This window comes from Ursus americanus, chromosome 33 (assembly GCF_024610735.1).
Source record: "Ursus americanus isolate L20-20 chromosome 33, mUrsAme1.1.p, whole genome shotgun sequence".
NCBI classification, from domain to species: domain Eukaryota; kingdom Metazoa; phylum Chordata; class Mammalia; order Carnivora; family Ursidae; genus Ursus; species Ursus americanus.
Genome location: NC_142159.1, coordinates 23,110,459 through 23,128,163, shown reverse-complemented (window position 1 = coordinate 23,128,163; position 17,705 = coordinate 23,110,459). Strand labels below are relative to the sequence as shown.

The 17,705-nt window shown below is 57.1% G+C and overlaps 1 protein-coding gene across 5 annotated transcripts in view; it reads left to right on the top strand.

The window, feature by feature from the left end:
- PEX14 (peroxisomal biogenesis factor 14) overlaps positions 1-15,250 on the top strand; it is a 133,579-nt gene extending 118,329 nt beyond the window's left edge. For 4 of the 5 annotated variants that reach the window (XM_045776886.2, XM_045776887.2, XM_045776885.2 and 1 more), the window contains 5 exons: positions 3,560-3,645; positions 6,807-6,909; positions 8,093-8,190; positions 12,052-12,143; positions 13,991-15,250. In XM_045776886.2, the coding sequence (XP_045632842.1) occupies positions 3,560-3,645; positions 6,807-6,909; positions 8,093-8,190; positions 12,052-12,143; positions 13,991-14,438 (827 nt within the window). In that variant the 3' untranslated portion in view covers positions 14,439-15,250. The remainder of the gene's footprint in view (positions 1-3,559; positions 3,646-6,806; positions 6,910-8,092; positions 8,191-12,051; positions 12,144-13,990) is intronic. The other variant, XM_087858733.1, reaches the window with a different exon arrangement.
- Positions 15,251-17,705: the final 2,455 nt, after the last annotated feature.

The following is a 17,705-nucleotide window of genomic DNA, read 5'->3' as shown; positions in this document are numbered from 1 at the left end:
TAGAGCTCCTTTCTGGAGACAGTCTCTGTGACCCTGAGTGTCGCTGCACAACCCTGGGAGGAAGTGGGGATGTCCTGGCTTGCCAGAGCCCACACCCCAGAGCCCACGTGAGAGTAGACGGCTACATTTACATAAACATGGATATGCTACACGCCAGGAGACACTGTAAGCAGAATCAAAAGAAAAATGGAAGAACTTTTTCAAATTTTTTAAAAAGATTTTATTTGTTTGTCAGACAGAGAGAGAGAGAAAGCACAAGCGGGGGAAGTGGCAGGCAGAGGGAGAAGCAGACTCCCCACTGAGCAGGGAGCCCGATGTGGGACTCAATCCCAGGACCCTGAGATCATGACCTGAGCTGAAGGCAGACGCTTAACTGACTGAGCCACTCAGGCGCCCTGGGTTTGTGCAACTTCTGTCATAGACAGAGGGCTCATGTTCCAGGCTCCTCCATCACTGTCCCCTCTGCCTCCCGAAAGCCGCATTCAGCTATAGAAGAAGGTTCTATAAATTGATGAGGAAATTGATAAAGGAATTGAGTAGAAGAGTAGGGATCATACACAGTAGCCAAAAAGGACATGCAGTGCAGAGATGCTCAGTCCTCACTCACAGTAAGATTCACGCAGATGAAAATGGGTATGAAGTCTTCTTTTCCACTTTTTTGGGCGGCAGTCCGGGTGGGATGAGCCCGCGGTGTTGGTGGCCGTGAGGAAATAGGCACTCTGGGACGTGGCTGATGGGAGCGAACTGGGTCAGCTCACATGGAGGACTGTTTGAAAATATCTTTCAGAATTGTGAATTCCATGTACCTCCGACCCAGGCTCCTAGGAATTCATGTGTACAGGTGTCCGTGTACGTATGTGTGAGGTGACATATGTACACGGTCCTCGGGGGCAGCACTGTGTGAAATTGTAAGAGGCCAGAAATCAGTGGGGAATGGCTTAACAGAATATTACGCAGCTATGGAAAAAAAAAACAAGATGAGAAGTAGGGGGAACGAGAAGGAAAATAGTACATATCTGTGTTGTCTTATATGTGCATAAAAAGTCTCGGGGCGCCTGGGTGGCACAGCGGTTGAGCGTCTGCCTTCGGCTCAGGGCGTGATCCCGGCATTGTGGGATCAAGCCCCATATCAGGCTCTTCTGCTATGAGCCTGCTTCTTCCTCTCCCACTCCCCCTGCTTGTGTTCCCTCTCTCGCTGGCTGTCTCTCTCTGTCAAATGAATAAATAAAATCTTTAAAAAAAAAAAAGTCTCGGGCAAGACAGGAAGCTGTTCACAGCGACTCTTGATGGTGGAGGGAGCCTCTTGGCAGTAGACTGACAGATGCTATGCGCCGTTTACACCACGTGCATCTATGAGCCACTCAGAAGCTCTAAAACAGAACAGGAAGTTGAGAGCTGAGGGAAAGGCCACCTGTTGATTACAGTTTGTGCACGAGACTCCAGGGCTTTGCCACGTTGGGAAACTGGCTTGGGATCCACAGGCCGTGCTGGCAGTGGGGGGAGGTGGCCAAGGAGAGATACCTCCAGGCCCCTGCATCACTGTCCCGTCTGCCTCCTGAAACCCGATTCAGCAGCTCGGGGAGGAGGGAGCGTCTCCCTCTCCCCCCTGAAAGTCTTTGCCCCTTGGATCCCCCTGGCGGCCTGTGTGTCATCAGGCCCTCCTCACTGTGCCCATATCCTGCCACTGAGCCTGGAGAAGGTCCCTCTCCTGCTCGCCTTTGTCGGGAGATGCCAGGGCATGACAAGTACCTGAAGAGCCCGCAGGCACTGGGAGAGGTGAAGGCGGAGACACACAGCGTCTGTCCCTGCAGTTGGGGCTTCGCTCTAGGAGCTGTGGTGCTCTTTTCAAGAAGCTTGGGAAGGCCGTTGCTCTTCCTTCTTCACTTTTTCTCTCCCAAATGCATGTCCAGACCCCAGCTTCCTTGTCATAGCAGCACGCCTCAGGTGGGTGCCTTCTGGATAACTTGCCTTGGGCACTGTGGTCTGATTCTGCAGACCCGATTAGTGTCCCACACCGCTGATCGTTCTGGAAATGGTGCACCGTGCCTTCCACAGCAGATCCCTTGAGAGGAGGCAGAGCGTCAGAGAAGATTATGGACATGCAAGTACTTTCTAAACAGTCGGTCGGAAAGATTACGAGATAGAAAACTCCTTTCTCCTCCTGTGGGATTGGAATTCCATTCAGGAGTCGGGGCAACTCCTGAAATGCTGTCCTAGAGCACTGGGCCGGGGGCTGCTCCTGTGGGAGGCCTGGCTGCCCGGGTCTGGTTCCCGCCCAACAGCAGCACGTGTTCTCCTGGGCCACTTGTCTTGTGCCAGTCCGTCCTACCTTTTGTGTCCCCCAGCAGGAGCCTCCTCCCGCCTCTGCCTCCCTCCCCTGCCGCCTGTATCTTGCCCTCGAGGGTACCCGATGTTGTTCTCCCAGGATATAGAGCTGACTGGGTCACTCCCGGATTCAGAGCCTTCAGTGACCCTACTGCTTGTGACTGATGACCGGGTTCCCCGGCCATGCTCTCCACCTGGCCGCTGCATGTCCCACCTCTTTCCCCCCACCCCACCCTCCACCACTCCCATTTGATTGACCCCCTCTGTTCTTCCTGGTCTCCCCTCTCGGGTAGGCCCAGTTGCTCACTCGGGCCACACTGGCCGCCTTCTCTCTTTTGAGCACAACCCCTGCCTTAGCACTTGCTCGTCCCCTGCCTGGAGCTCTGTCTGGGACCCCACATGTTTCAGCGTCTGCCTCCTCCAGTCCTCCTCCTGCCGACGCCTGGCTATCCTCCCTGGCCCTCCCCCTGGCCACATTGCCCCATTGGGCCTTCTTTTTGTTGTTGTTTAAAGATTTTATTTATTTAAGTAATCTATCCACCGAATGTGGGGCTCGAACTTGGGACCCCAAAATCAAGAGTTGTACGCTCCACTGACTGAGCCCGGCCAGGCACCCCACCCCGTTGGGCCTTCTTGATCACGGTCTGGAGTTACCTTGTTCAGTCATTTGTAAGCTGTCTGCTGCATGGTTCAGGACGAGAGCAGGCCAGGGCACCGGGGTCTCGTCAGCCCAGGCCCCTGCGCCTGCAACGCTGTCGGGCACACAGATGCTGCTTCACGACGTCTCGAATACACAGGTGATGCAGCCCGCCCCCCCCCCCCCCCCGGTTCTGAGGTGGCTCTTAGCTCATCACTGCGTGTAGCAGGTTGTGGGGACGTGTATTTGTGCACACCTAAGCGTGTTTGTGTCAGCCTCACAGGACCCTTTGTTCCGTGAGAGTGGAGACCATGCCCTAGGTCTGCAGATCACCTCTGCCACCTGACTGCCACCCTGGGACTTGGCTCACGGCTACCCTTCTCCGCACAGCAGGTGCGCGGTTGAGGTGGGTCGTTCCGAGAGCCCGGACAGAGGAGGGAGACGCAGCCAAGCCGCTGTTCCCACTGTCACACGCTCTCCTGCAGTTGTGTGTCACAGTTGCCGATCCTTCCAGATTAACAGACAGTACACGTGCCCTCCCCTGCCCGGCAAGGACCTGTGTGCTTCTGCTGATGTGCCTTTTCCTCCCAACCTCAGGCCCTGTGGGGTCCCGATGGAGAGACTACGGTGCCTTGGCTGTCATCACGGCAGGCATTGCGTTCGGTTTTCACCAGCTCTACAAGGTACGTCTGCCCTTCCCTGTGCTCCCCACCCTGGCGTTCAGCCCGTTCTCCCACGTCCCAGCCCTGGAGCACGATGGCCCCCCACCCCGGCGTTCAGCCCCGTTCTCCTTCGTCCCAGCCCTGGAGCGCGATGGCCCCCCACCCCGGTGTTCAGCCCCGTTCTCCCCCGTCCCAGCCCTGGAGCGCGATGGCCCCCCACCCCAGCGTTCAGCCCCGTTCTCCCTCGTCCCAGCCCTGGAGCGCGGTGGTCCCCCACCCCGGTGTTCAGCCCCGTTCTCCCCCGTCCCAGCCCTGGAGCGCGATGGCTGAGGGGTGTGTGTGGAGGCAGAGCGTACGCATGATCATGCACGTTTTCTGTAGGGGGGCATCTGGTTCAATCTCCATCCTGCCTGCCCCCTGGATGGCTGCCCTTGGCCACCTCAGACCCTGCTCATCTGCTACACTGGGCTTCTCTCCTCAGAGTCCCTGCTGTGCAGGGTGACCGTGGGGCCCGTCCATCAACAGGCCATGTCGGGTATTTAGGACAGTGCCCGGCATATGCTGAGTAGTCGGGACATTGAGACAGAGACATGAGAGACAGACTGACAAGGCGCTTGAGAGCAGGGACACTGGAGCCCAGCTGCTGTGTTGCGTCCCAGCTTTGCCACTTGCCAGGAGTTCAGCGGTCCCATCTGTAAAATGGGGACAATAGTACCTACCTCACAAGGTTGTCGTGAAGCTCCTTTGGAAAGTGCTATGTGCCTGGCACACAGGAAGTACTTTCGATGCTGTTATTCTACTTGAGTATTTGGAACTGGCTTTGAGAATCTCAGTATCATCTTATTTATGGGCTCTGCTTTTGTTTCCTACATACCGTGTTGGCATCCACGTAAATCTAGAATTTTTTCCCCAAACTTCATAGCCGACCCTCAGGATCCCCGTCTTGGTTGCTTCTAACAGAACTGCAGGCATGAAATGAGCACATACTTCCTTGATACCAAATACTAACCAGATACGAACTACCAGATGCTGACTTTGATTTGAAGCAAGCGAGTCTTATCTGGAAGTTTCAGAGCCAGGGTAGGCCCCAGAGACAAAAGGCAAAACAGTGGCCAGAGGACTTACTCTCTCTTGGTCCTGGAAAGAAGGCCTCTTTCCTCCCCATGCCACTTGCAGCTCCACCCCTTAGGTCTGAATGAATACCCAGACTCACTGTTTGTAACTTTCAGCACATGAAACATGTTTAAACATTGTGCCCTGGGATTCTTAATTTTTGACTTCATGCAAAAGCTAGTGACAGAGTTGTAACAGGGTATGATTTTTTCAGTGGAACGTCTCTTCTTGGATTTGGAAATTTCCATGTCAGAAATCCAGAAGCAAAATGTTTAGGTCCTGGGACTTCTCCCCCTGACCCGATGCCCTTCCCTTACCCTGTGTGCCGAGAGCCCATTTCCAGTCGCTAACTGTATACAGTCACCAAGAAGAACAAAATGCGGCGATGGAATTCTCAAAATAATGCCCCAGCCCTACCAAATGATAGCTAATCGTCACGTGACTGCCCTCGGACAGCTGTGGTCTGCGGGACGTGGGCATAGCTCCTGTTGGAGCAAAGCAGAGATAGCATCGGTTTTTCCCATGAAGCTCTGATCTTTACTCTGCCTTAAAAAATAAAAGAGACGTTGAAAGATCAGTGGCAGTGGTGATGAGAATTTCTTTAGTTTCTTCAAATGTAAAAAAAAAGAAGAGTCATCACCTTGTTTTATAAATATGTAACGATTTAGGCTGGGAGAGTGTATGTGCTCCTTCCCTTGGCTTTTCTGATCTCAGAAATAGAAGTTTTCGTTTGTTACACGTGTAAGAATCCCTTGACTTTCATACTCAGGAAACTTTCAACCCCGAACGTAAGGCTACATTTGATGAGTTTCAGCTCAGTTGTGGGTAATAACTCACATGGGTTGAAAAGCACTTTGCAAAATAGGAAATGCTTCTGTGTGTTTGCTAAATAATGATCTTCACTCCGGAGTCGCTCCTGAAGTGAGTTCTCCCGCAAACGCCTTGTGAAAGACCTCCTTCTCCTTCCCCAGTACAGAACCCTTAATGGAGAAGTTGCTATCTTTTTTCCCATCTGGGCCCCAAAGGGAGTAGGAAGCCAAGTGCTTTGGTCCCACCTGCCTGTTACCACACTTGCCAGCCTGTGCTGCCTCCAGTGCCCCCCGCCCCCATTAACGCTGGAGATGGGCTCACGCTTCTAACACAAGAGGCTCCAAGTTCCGAGCTTCTGGAGTGCAGCACATGTGTTCTGTCACCCAGCCCTTCCAGCGGCTGCCCTGCTGCCCACCTTCCACCCCTTCCCACCTCAAAGCAGGCAGCCAGTTACCAGGTACACTGCACTTGCCTTCTTCCTGAATATTCCAAGCCCCTCATCCTTCCCTGGGCTTCTCGAATTCTGGGCTGCCATGTTTGGTTGCCCCTTGGCATCTGCTTCCTTCTCGCCAGGGTCAGTTTCTTCAGGTTCTGCCCCTTCCTCTCCCTTCTGCCCTTGTGTCTGGAGGAATCTGACTGCATTTGACTCTTACCCGGAGGATGCTGGTTCTGAGGCTTAGTTTAGAAAAAACTTGAGGTGTGACCTCTTTGGATGGCCTTGGAATACCGTGTATTATTCCCTAGGAAAAGGACCAAAGACCCAGAAATCTGAGGACTTTCATCTGGTTTCTCAAATAATTTTTTTGTTTATTTTATTTTACTGCTTCGTCTCTGAATGGTGATTCATTCACGCGGATCGAAATGTTGAAAGGATCAGAAAAGTGTCCAGTGGAAGGCGTCCCTCCCGCTCCTCCCTGGAGGCCACCAGTAGTGTCACCTTCTACATGTTTAGCTTACAACTTTTAAAGCAGAATTTTAAATATTTTTTTACAGAAATATACATAGCATCATTGAGATAATTAAATAAAAGGAGCAAAAATAGACCGAATTGACTTTAACTTGTCCCTACTTCCTGGTCCATGTCCTTGTGCAGGATCTTAATCAGCCTCGTAACTTTCAAGTATCTCATTTCTGGGGTTTGCGTCGGGTTTCCGAAACCCAGAGGGGACAGAGAGAAAGTGGGTGGGCAGAATTTGAGCGATGGCTGGAGAATGACCCCAGGTTGTGCCCGCTGCTCCCGCCCGCCCCGCTCCTTGTAGAGATACCTGCTCCCGCTCATCATGGGGGGCCGAGAGGACAGGAAGCACCTGGAGAGGATGGAGGCGAGTCTCTCGGAGCTGAGTGGCAGCGTGGCACAGACAGGTAAAGATTAATGACTCCATCAAGTCGCCCCTTCGAGCCTTCGTGAGCAGCCCCTTCTCTGCCCTGCCCCTCCCCCTCTGTCTCCACTTTATGTGGTGACTTCATTTATCTGCTCTGAGAATCTGTTCACATTTGCAAATGAAGCCGCCGTCATTTCGGTTTAATTTGAAATTGCTTGTTTACTGTCGGCGCGGCCTCAATTAATTATGTTTTTACGGAAAGGCTCCCAACCTCAGAATATTAATAAGGGGAATAAAATGACAGCCTTTCTAAGGGCTGTAAAGTTCATTTTTAATTTCTGCTTCTGTGAGGTTTTCAGGGGGGTTTTCAGTGATTTTTTCCCCCTTCCCTCTAAGAATCCAACACAGGGTCAAGAAAGGCTGTAATTACTGCGGCTCCGGGGACCCCAGCCACCTCCTCTGTCATCGACTCCACGGGGCTGGCGTTCATTACCCGGCGCCCCACCGATGGCCCAGATTAGCTGGGACCTGTCGCACTAGAGGTGGCTTTTCCTCTTTATAAACTTGTTTACTAGACGGAGGCTCTGAATCTAGAAACTCAGGCAAGCTCCAGAGCCACTGTCCCAGGCAGGAGTCTGTCCCCCCTGGGGTGTGTTTGCAGAGCCACCGGAAACGCTGCGGTGCGTTGGCCCCCGGGGAGGCTGACGCTGGGGCCCGTGGCTCCAACATGGTCCTGTGACACTGTGACCCGGGCGCACACTGGCAGCCTCGGGACTGGGTGTGGAGGGCGGGGAGGAGCGGCAGCGGAGCCCGATTTGTAGTCTTGAACGAACAGGTCCCAGGACCGCGGGCCTGAGATGTGTTTCTGCGAGCATGGGAGAGTCCAAGAGTTCCACAAGGACACAGGGAGGGGCTGAGATGAGGGACCTAGACGGTACCGAAGTCGGGAGAGCCGAGCAAATCATAAGCACATGTAATTGGAGGGGAGAGGTTTCGAACGGATACACTGTTGACCACGGACAAGTGCACAATGGGAAGATGGAGTGGGACTGCTAGGTTAGACGCGGTGCAGGTAGATGGCCCAGAGCGCAGATAAATCACATGCATTGGGGGTGGGGGGTGTCTGCAGATCGGTGAGATGCGGCAGCTGTAGGTGTGTGGACGGAGAGGGGAAGAATCTGTGTGTATCATTTAACAGAGATGCGACTGCTTTCTCCTCCCAGTGACTCAGTTACAGATGACTTTAGCCTCCGTCCAGGAGCTGCTGATCCAGCAGCAGCAGAAGGTCCAGGAGCTCGCCCACGAACTGGCTTCAGCCAAGGTACTTGTCCCTGACCCCCTCCAGATCCAGATCTGCCCTGCTCGGGGCTCCGCTTGGGGCCTTTGTGCCTAGTTCACTGCATTCCGTTCCATGGGGGCGGGGCCGACTGTCTTTTCTCATGTCCGTTACACGACAGGGGCCCACACTACCCTCCGCAGAGAAAGGAGGCAGTCACCGTCTCTGTGTCCCCTCCTAGCAGGACGGAGGAGAAGCAGCCCCTTGCCTGTGGCCCTCCCGTGGCAGCACACACCCGAGCTCTGGACGTGGTTGGTGTAGACACAGGATGGTCTTCACGAGCATGTTAGGTCACAGGTCAGAGCATGACCAAGAGTGAGTCCAGGGGACAGGGAAGTAGGGGGAGTGTGCCGAGGCACTGGGTGAAGTCTGCTACAGTGGGCAGGTTCTCTGCACCCAGCTCTTGGGAAGTCAGGTGACCCGTGAAGGGGCGCCAGGGGCAGGTACCATGCCTCACTTCCCACATCTGAGCTGTCTTGGCCAGTATGAGATCCTAGGATCAGACCCAAAATCTGCGTCTGTCACCGGCTAGCTTGTGAGCACAGGCCAGTTACTTAACCTCTGTGAGTCTTCGTTTCCTCATCTGTAAAATGAAACTGCAATCCCGGCTCCTTCGTTGCCTGTACGCGCTTAGAACAATGCCCGGCTCCCGTCGGCTCCCAGGACGGCAGGATGCTGGCCTGGGTCTGTGGGTGCGTGACAGGGTCATTCCGCGGGGCACTGTCTTGGACAGACCCAGCCCTGGAGACAGTGGTCCAGGGGCTCCAGGACGTCTGCTGTGCTCCCCACTCCATCCCCTTCCCCATGCTGCTTTCTGGTTGCTTCCACACAGCCCGTACAGTAAAGGAATCTTCTCTGAGTGGCTCTCCCAGGAGAAGCCCCACCCAGCGCAGAACCAGATGGGAGCCCCCGCTCAAATCTTCTGCATTTGTAAAACCAAGGGAAACAGGAATCTTTCCATTTCCGATGGAATCTGGGGTGCCTCCTGTGAAGAGGGTCCCCAAGAATCCCCTTCTTGGATAACCGCCCCCCCCCCCGGCGCTGCCTGTACTTCCTCCTCAGATGGCTGTGGCTGCCTGTGGCCACCTCTAGCCACCGTGCGGTGCGTGCTCCCCGTGGGCGGGCGGCCCGTAAAGCAGCCGGGAGGGCCGGGTTCTGGCCCCCGCCCTGCTCTCCTCTATTATCTTTGGGAGTGGTGGCCTGCCAATGGCCAGAAGCCATTCCGGAAATTGGAAAACTGTTTGCAGACCTTAAGCATTAAGATTAAGACCACATGTTGCATTTTAAGAGGGGAGGGGGCTGGAGATTGTGCTTGGCGGCTAAGAGCTGTGTCTGTGAGCTCCTCGTGCTCGCTTCCCTGATGGTCCCTCCTGCACCCTCTCTGCACCCCCCCCCCCCCCGCCATCCCTAGCCCCTTTTCATTCTCTCTTCTGTACTGGAGCAGGGCTCACTGGTGTGGTGTCTAAACCCAAATGCATGAAGACTTTGGTTACCCCATAAACCAGCGATTCAGAGCTGTGTTTTCTCAGCTGTGATGTAAGTTTTTATATCTGGCTTCCAAGCTCCTACTGCAGCTCTGTAAAAAATTAAAAAGAAGAGCGTTAAGTAATTAAAAAACCTACATAAAACTGAAGGCTGGGAGTTTTCTACAACTGTTTTTTAAAGAGACTGGCTAAAAAGCCCCAGATGTCAGATTTTATTTCTAAATCCTGGCATCTGGCACCATATGCGTTTGGAAATTTGAGTCCCTTGTAGGCCGGCGAGTGGAAATTGCTCCCTTGTTAATGGGCTGCTGTGGCTTTCAGGGTCTCCGAGAAGCCAGAACAGTGGCTCCTGGATCTGTGCTGTCTGGTGGTCTGGAGTGAGGACCCCGAGGGGATGTGTGTGCGGGCGACTGGTGCTTGCAGGGGGGTTGCATGCACTCCCTCCAAGACCTCCAGCCCCTCTGCAGGGCTTCTCCCTGTAGAGGAGTGCTCGCCTGAGTGGGGCCCCCACCCCAGGTCAGAGGCCCCCCGCCAGGCTGGCGGGAACATCTGGAGCCCCTCCCCTCTGCCACCCTGGGCCTCCCCACGTTCTCCTGAACTTATGGTTCCGGTTTTCTGGGTCAGGCCAGGGTAGGGAAGCTGGGGCCTTGCACGACTAATCCTCGCTCTCGAAGCCACGTGGAGGTGGCCTCCAGCCTGGTGGATCCAGGCCCACACACCGGGCCTGTCACACCTGGAATTGGCCCATAAACACTTCACAGGCCACTTGGCCACCACCAACTACCACTTGGGGGACCACCATTTGGACTTTCCTCTTCTCCGTCTGTCCCAACAAGATTTGCCAAAGAAAGGTGTAGTTCTCTGAAGTTTATTTGGAAAATGGTCAAGGATGGCATGTGTCCGAGGGGTTGTGGCAGTTTCTCCTGTGGGCTGTCTTCAGGGAAAGAAATAGCGTTAAGTCCTAGGACAGCTTCTTCCTCTCTGCTGAGCTTTCAGAATCATCCCAGAGCAGTGGCTGTGGACAGATGGCGTGGCCCACGTTGTCGTGGCTTTGCAGATAGCGGGGTGCCGCCTGGGGGCCTGACCTGGCGGCGGCGGGAGCCGCAGGCTGCCCAGCAGCGTGGGAAGTGCTCCCGAGGCGAAGCCTGCCCTCTGGGCCTGCTTGAGATTGGGGGGGGGGGGGTGCCAGGCCGGGCAGGTGCTCAGCGGTCTCCCTGGCCCTCCAGCACAGGCACACCTCAGAGATACTGAGGGTCTGCTTCCAGACCACCACAGGAAAGCCAGTATCACAATGGAGCAAGTCAGATTATTTTTTTAGTTACCCAGTGCGTATGAAAGTAATGTTTACACTATAGTCTCTTAAGGGTGTAATATCATTATGCCAAAAAAATGTGCATACCCTAATTTAAAAATACTTTATTGCTAAAAATTGCTAACCATCATAAGAGCTTTCAGTGAGTCATATTCACTGATCATAGATCACTATAACAAATATAATAATAATGAAAAGTTTTAAAATATCGCGAGGATTGCCGAAACGTGACACAGACAAAGCGAGCCAACGGTGTTGGGAAAAGGGCACCGACGGACTTGGTCGGGACAGCATTGCCACAGCTTCACTTTGTATTAAAAACAAAACAAAAACCAACAAAACCAAAAAACCCAGTGTCTGCGAAGTGCAGCAAACCAAGGTAGGCCTGTCCGGCGTGGGTTGTGGCTGTGGCCAGTCTCAGCCCCAGGGTTCCCTCCTGCGTGTGGTGGGATTGTCGCTGCAGGGACAGGGGCTCCGGTGAAGCAGTTGGTGTGGGGGTGGGATTCACTTAGGTGATGAGTGTAGTTCTAAGGGGACATTTCAAACACAGGCAGAAATGGAGGGCCACAGAGCGGAGGGCGTGCTCCCGGCACCCCGCGGGGCATGGTCTTGGCCCCCCGGCCCCCGGCCCCCCCCCCGGGGTACATGCCGGACGGTGGATCATTTCCTACTGCAGACACTTCCGTTTGCATCTCTTGAAGGGGAAGGGCTCTTGTGTGGCTGTTCTTTTACGGAGTTGGAATTCCATTCTTACTACCTGAATGCATGTCACCATCGCTTACTCTCGTCAGATGTCCAGAGTTGGGGGCGTGTTTGTTTTGAGGGTGCCATCACTGAAGCAGAAAGAGGCAGACCCCTGAACAGGCAGTGGCAGAACCTTCCCAAGGGATCTCCAGGCTGGCAGCCAGGACACAGCAGGCCCTGGGTGCCGCACTTGCCCCCGGGTCCTCTGGAAATGACAGCCCCTCCTGCCACCCTGGCCATCTGAGCTCCACGGGGCAGGAGGGAGATGCCACGCTGATCCTTGTTCTCCCGTGTTTTGACTTTCAGGCCACCACGTCTACCAATTGGATCTTGGAGTCTCAGAATATCAATGAACTCAAGTCGGAAATTAACTCCTTGAAAGGGCTGCTTTTAAATCGGTAGGAGGAGAGAAGGCGTGGGCTGTGGTTCTGCCCCCAGCCTGGGACTGTGGAGCCAGAGCTCCTGGGGCCCAGCCAGGTGTCATGGGAAGGGGCGCATGTCCCCGAGGGGCCCCTGTCTGTCCCTCCCCTGATGGAGCTGGGCGACTCAGGCACTGAGTACGGGAGTCTTGGCAGCTTCTGCCTTCCCTCCACGGGAGACCCCCTCCCTCTCCACTCCAGGGGGGACAGTCCGCAGTGCCCCCGAGTTCCCGAGTATGGTTTCTCACCCTGTCAAGACCCGGTCAGGGATAGCGGGAGCCAAAACACAGGCCCTGGAACAAAGGGGAACATCCGGACCTGAAATGGGGCCTCCAGACAGGGACACCGCCTCCTCCTCCCTCCATCCTGAGCCCCAACACGGGACCTCTCGGTGACAGTTTGGTCCCAGAGAAGTTTCTCGAAGAAGGCCAGGGAGTCCTTGGTTGGAAGGATTCTACGACTTGAGGCAGCGAACAGAAACAGTGCCTGCCGCCCCCACCCCTAGCTTCTCTGGTCTCCTGCTGTCCCTCTGCAGTGAGAGCATCTTCCATGAGCCCCCACAGGGGGGGCTGTGTCACCAGTGCAGTCCTGAGTGGAGGGTGACCGACTTGTCCTGTTTTTAAAACCTGGGATGGATATTGGGGCGGTTGGTCACCTCACCTCAGGGCGCTTCAGGTTGACCTTGCCTGCGTTCTCATTTCTCCGGGGCTTAGTGGGGGCTCTGTGAGGCGGTCCAAAGGCACAAAGTGGCCCTTCACTTGGGGTCAGAGATTGGGGGCTGCAGGGGTCTTGTGGCTCCAACCAGGGGATCCAGTTCTCCAAGCCACCTACTTGTAGGTGATCTCGGGAGAAAAGAATGCGGCCCTAAGAGACGTGTGTCCTTAGGAGAAATTCTTTGTTTCTGAACCTCAGAGACAAGAGCCTTTGAGGTCAGAGGGACAGAGAGCAGGCATTTGGGTAATGTTGGAGCCAAGAAGAGTGCAACGTGCATTTCCTGCTAGCATCCAGGCCGCTTTCGCTGCGTGCACACTGTGCTGTGGGATCCGAGGGGAAGAGCTGTCCCGGGACCAGCGCTGGTGGACGGTGGGCCTCCCGGGAGAGAGCAGGCCTTTGTTCTGTTGGCTCAGGAAGAGATGGGCCCGTGTGTCCTCGACCATTGCCAAGTGGACCTGACCTCCCCGGTCCCTCCTGGAATCGGCTTTGGTCCAGGCTGGCTGCTGGCCCAGGGCTCAGGGCTCAGGGCCCAGGCCGGGAAACGGGAGTGGAGAAGTGACTTCCCTGTCGAGTGTTGGGCTCAGAGGTTTTCTAGTAAAGTGCACCAGTGTTACCCTTCTGGTTGTGAGGTTTCTGACCCCACGACTGGTGGCCAGGTCTTCCCACTTCTGTCCAGGCTGTGGACAAGGTAGATGGAGTCGAGGCCGTGTGGCTTGGGTTCCCAGTTCTGTGGCTCAGTCTCAGTGCCCTGCCGGCTCCCCGTCCTCACCACCCCCTCGCCCAGGTGCGAGGGACCAGGAGGGAGCGGGCTTCCGCACGCGGCAGACCCTGGGGCCAGCTGGCTGGTACCTAAGGATGGCAGGCCCGATCCCGGCAGGGAGGGCCTGGAAGGCACCCCGAGTGGGGCGGGGCGGGGCGCTCTGCAGCCGCACAGGGCACCCCTGGCTTCCACCTCAGCTGCTCCAACCTCCAACCGGCCAAGAGGCCTTGTTTCTGGGAGACTGGCAGGGAGGGAGGTGGGCTGAGTGCTTCGGATGGGGGGTGGGTGTGGCTCTGCTGAGGGAGGGCCCCGGGGTACTGGCACCAACCCTGCTTCTTGTCCCCCCTGTCAGGAGGCAGTTCCCACCGTCCCCCTCGGCCCCGAAGATCCCGTCTTGGCAGATCCCGGTCAAGTCCCCGTCACCCTCCAGCCCTGCTGCTGCCAGCCACCACAGCAGCAGTGACATCTCACCCGTCAGCAACGAGTCCACGTCGTCCTCGCCCGTGAAGGAGGGCCACAGCCCCGAGGGCTCCACGGCCACCTACCACCTGCTGGGCCCCCAGGAGGAGGGCCAGGGGGTGGTGGACGTCAAGGGCCAGGTGAGGATGGAGGTGCAGGGCGAGGAGGAGAAGAGGGAGGACGAGGAGGACGAGGAGGACGAGGACGTGAGCCACGTGGACGAGGAAGACCGCCTCGGGGTGCAGAGGGAGGACCGCCGGGGCGGGGACGGGCAGATCAACGAGCAGGTGGAGAAGCTGCGCCGGCCAGAGGGCGCCAGCAACGAGAACGAGCGGGACTAGGCCCTGGGGCGGTCCTCGGCCGGCGGGGCGCAGGGGCCCGGCTTCTTCTCTGGCTCTGGGAGGGCGGCCTCGAGCCGGGTCGGGGCAGAGCCGTCGCGGCCTCTGGGGGGCCTGCGCCCTGTGCGCGGGGTCACACTTCTGTGCCGTCAGCCTCCCCTCGCCTGAACGCCAGCCCCAGCCGCCACTTCCCGGCTCCGCCCCAGCCAGACGGGCCCTCGACCTTGTGCTCATGTCAGGCGGGGGCCCCTGAGCCCCGGCTCCCGGACAGAGGTCTCGTCCAGGGCGTGTCTGCTGAGCCTCTTAGCTAACCCAACACCGTGCATGACAAGAGGTAGTTTCGTTACCTGGCTCCCGCTCCTCCGTGGAGGAAGGGCTGCGTCCGCGTGGTATCTGCCGTCCCGCCTCCCTCCTGTCCTGCCATGGCCTCACAAGGGGCCGGGGGCCATCTTGTCATGTTTCCAGAAGCCACGGCCCCGTGCTCTTCTCTCCCAGCCGGGGCCTCCCAGGGCCCCACAGCCGGGTCTCGTCCAGATGATGCTGCCCCCGTGCACTGTCCCCGCCCCACGTGCCCTGTCGTCCTTCCAGACAAATGAAATCATACTGCACTTCGGCCCTCCTCGCTTGCTGCGTCGTGACTCAGCTAACCCCGTGGCGAGACGCGGTTCTCACTCCCACGTAGGAGCCTGGCGTCAGGGCCTCCCTGTCTCCCTTCCCACCCGGAAACACATGTTCATTGTGTGGTCAGGTGTAGGTTTCAGAATATAAGATACTACTGTATATAATTGTAATAAATACGAGTTGTCACTATTTAATTCCTGCCTCTGGCTCCCTGTCTGCTCGTGGTACCCTGTGCCCGGAGGCGGGGCCCCCAGGGCTGTGCCAGGTGCGCCCTGGGGGCGGGGGCCGGGTGGGGGCCGGCCTGGGCCGCCCTGCTCTTGGGCCCGGCGGGTGGCGGTCCCTTTCCCGAGGCGGTTTCGCGAGCTGCTCACTGCGAGCTGGAGGGTTCGGTCCTCGGTGCCGAAGGGCGACATCCTGATGCAGGAGGAGACGGGACCTCATGTTACTGTATATAGACCTGGTGTTGAGTGTGATGAGCTCTCCTTCCTTAAATGGATGAATGTGCTCCCAGGAGAGCGTGTGTCTCGCTCTGTCTTCCTCCCCCGTCTCCTGCGCTCCCTCCCTGTCTCCGTTAACCTTCACACAGCGTTCAGCTGCGCCCAGAAAAACAGCGCACGACCCTCCTTCTGAGGAGCCCCCGCGCCCTCAACCACCCCCCCCCCCCGCTGCGGCCAGGCGTGGGGACAGAGGGCACGGCCACCTGCAGGTGCCTTGTGTAGATACAAAGTGGGGACACAGTGCAGGGCGAGCGGCCGTGGAGGCGGAGCCCCGCAGCGCGGCGTGTCCCCCTGTGGGCGCGGCGGCCTGCTGACCACCGTGCGCGCGCCACCGCCCGGCCTGGCGCCCGCCAGCACCCCTGGGGAAGGAGGAGGCCGCCGATCGACGGGTGAGAGACTCGGCACTGGGGCTGTTTTGTCTCAGAAGACATTTCTTCTCCCGCCTAGGCCCCCTTTGGGGGCTCAGAGCCCAATCCCCTCCCCGCTGCTGCAGACCCGTTCCTGGCTCCATGGCCCAGGGCACCATGAGGGCGTCAGGTGATGGTGACTCAGCTCTTCCTGACCCTCCTGAGTGTGCAGCCCTCTGGCTGACTCTCAGGTGTCACCTTTGATGCTCATCATCTCCCATAACATCCCTGTGGTCCCTTGTCCCCACCATGTGCTCCCTAGAGCCAGGCAGATCCTGCATTGAGAGTTCGCCCCCCCCCCCACCGGCCTCCTTGCTGCCCCCGAAGCAGCCAGGCTTCTCAGTCTGCTGGGGCTACCAGCCTGTCCGGGCCAAGGACTCCCCTGAGTCGGGGAGCCGGGAGGGCAGACCTGAGACAAATGAGCAGAGGGCTGGAGGCCTGGTCCCAGCCCTCAGCCTCCGTGGGACGTGGCCGGAGACCCGGCTGCCTGCTGTCTGACCTGCTGGGCCACCACCTCTCCTCAGTGAATGGAAACCCCAGGTCCTCGGTGGGTGCTTTGGGGTCTCCCCATTCAGGTCTTCAGCTTGGTGACCGCTGGTCACCGTCTCTAACTTGGTCTTGAACTTCGCAGGGGTCCCTCCGGCGGCACCAGAGGGGGACAGCAGAGGGCAGAGCCTGGGGTGGGGCTGGCCAGAGCGGTCAGGGTGGGTGCGCTGGGCGGCGGCCCCCCAAGACGCCGTCGCCATCCCCAGCCAGGGGCAGTGGGGTTCAGTGGGCCGGCAGGGCCCTGGGGCTCATGTGCGGGGAGGTGGGGCAGGAAAACTGGACCTGGAGGCCTTTTGCCCTGTGGGTCCTGAGCTCCAATGTCAGCTTTTGAGGACAGAGAGTCTGGCGAGACTTCAGGGAGGGAAAAAGCCCCTCCCCAAAACGGCGTGAGTGCTGCCCTAATAAAGGCAGCTGCTGGACGGAGGGAAAACAGCCCTTTGAAAAAAAAAGCCTTTCATTAGAAAAATAATGCATTTCATCCAAATAAGGTAAAAATATTTGGAATGGGGCAGAAGTGAGCAGCAGGCAGCGCCCGTCAGGCCTTTCTGGAAGGGGGAAGATTATTAAACTCAATGACAATGTAGTTTTGTAAAGTGTCTTTTAGGAAAGAAGCAGCCCCAGCTCCGGGAGGCTGCGGGGCCGCCCTCCTGGCCCCGAGGTCTCCCCAGCCGCCCCCCTGTGACTCCTGGGCTCTGGCTCTGCTGTGGCTGAAGCCCCCTGGCCAGCCCGGCCTGGCGTTGGCACTGCTCCAGGAGGCTGCTCCCCCACCTGCCCGCCCAGCCTCCTGCGCTCCGTGGCCCTGAGCCTTGGGGCTGGGAAGGAGAGCTTTCTGGGGGCGGGAAGGGGCTGCAGAATTTGCAGCGTTCGGTGTTTTTCATATTGTGGAAGCACATTGAAGAGGTCTGAAAAGTCCAGTCAAAACAAAGGAATAGCACAAGATCTCCCCTCCTCTCCATCTGGGTTTGTGGCTGTGCTTGCTTTTAATAAAGACGGGAAGCTCCTCACCTAGAGGTCCTGTGACTTGTCTCCCTGAAAGGGAGTCATGTGTCTTGGGGGGCTCACACCAAATGCGAGTGGAGGGGTCCTCTAGAAGGTTCCTCTCCCACCCTTGACCTTTGCCCATCCAGGAGCACTGAGGTTGGTTCTGGGGTCTGGTCCCAGAACCTCCCTCTCCTCTGGTGACTGCCCCAGCCCTGCCC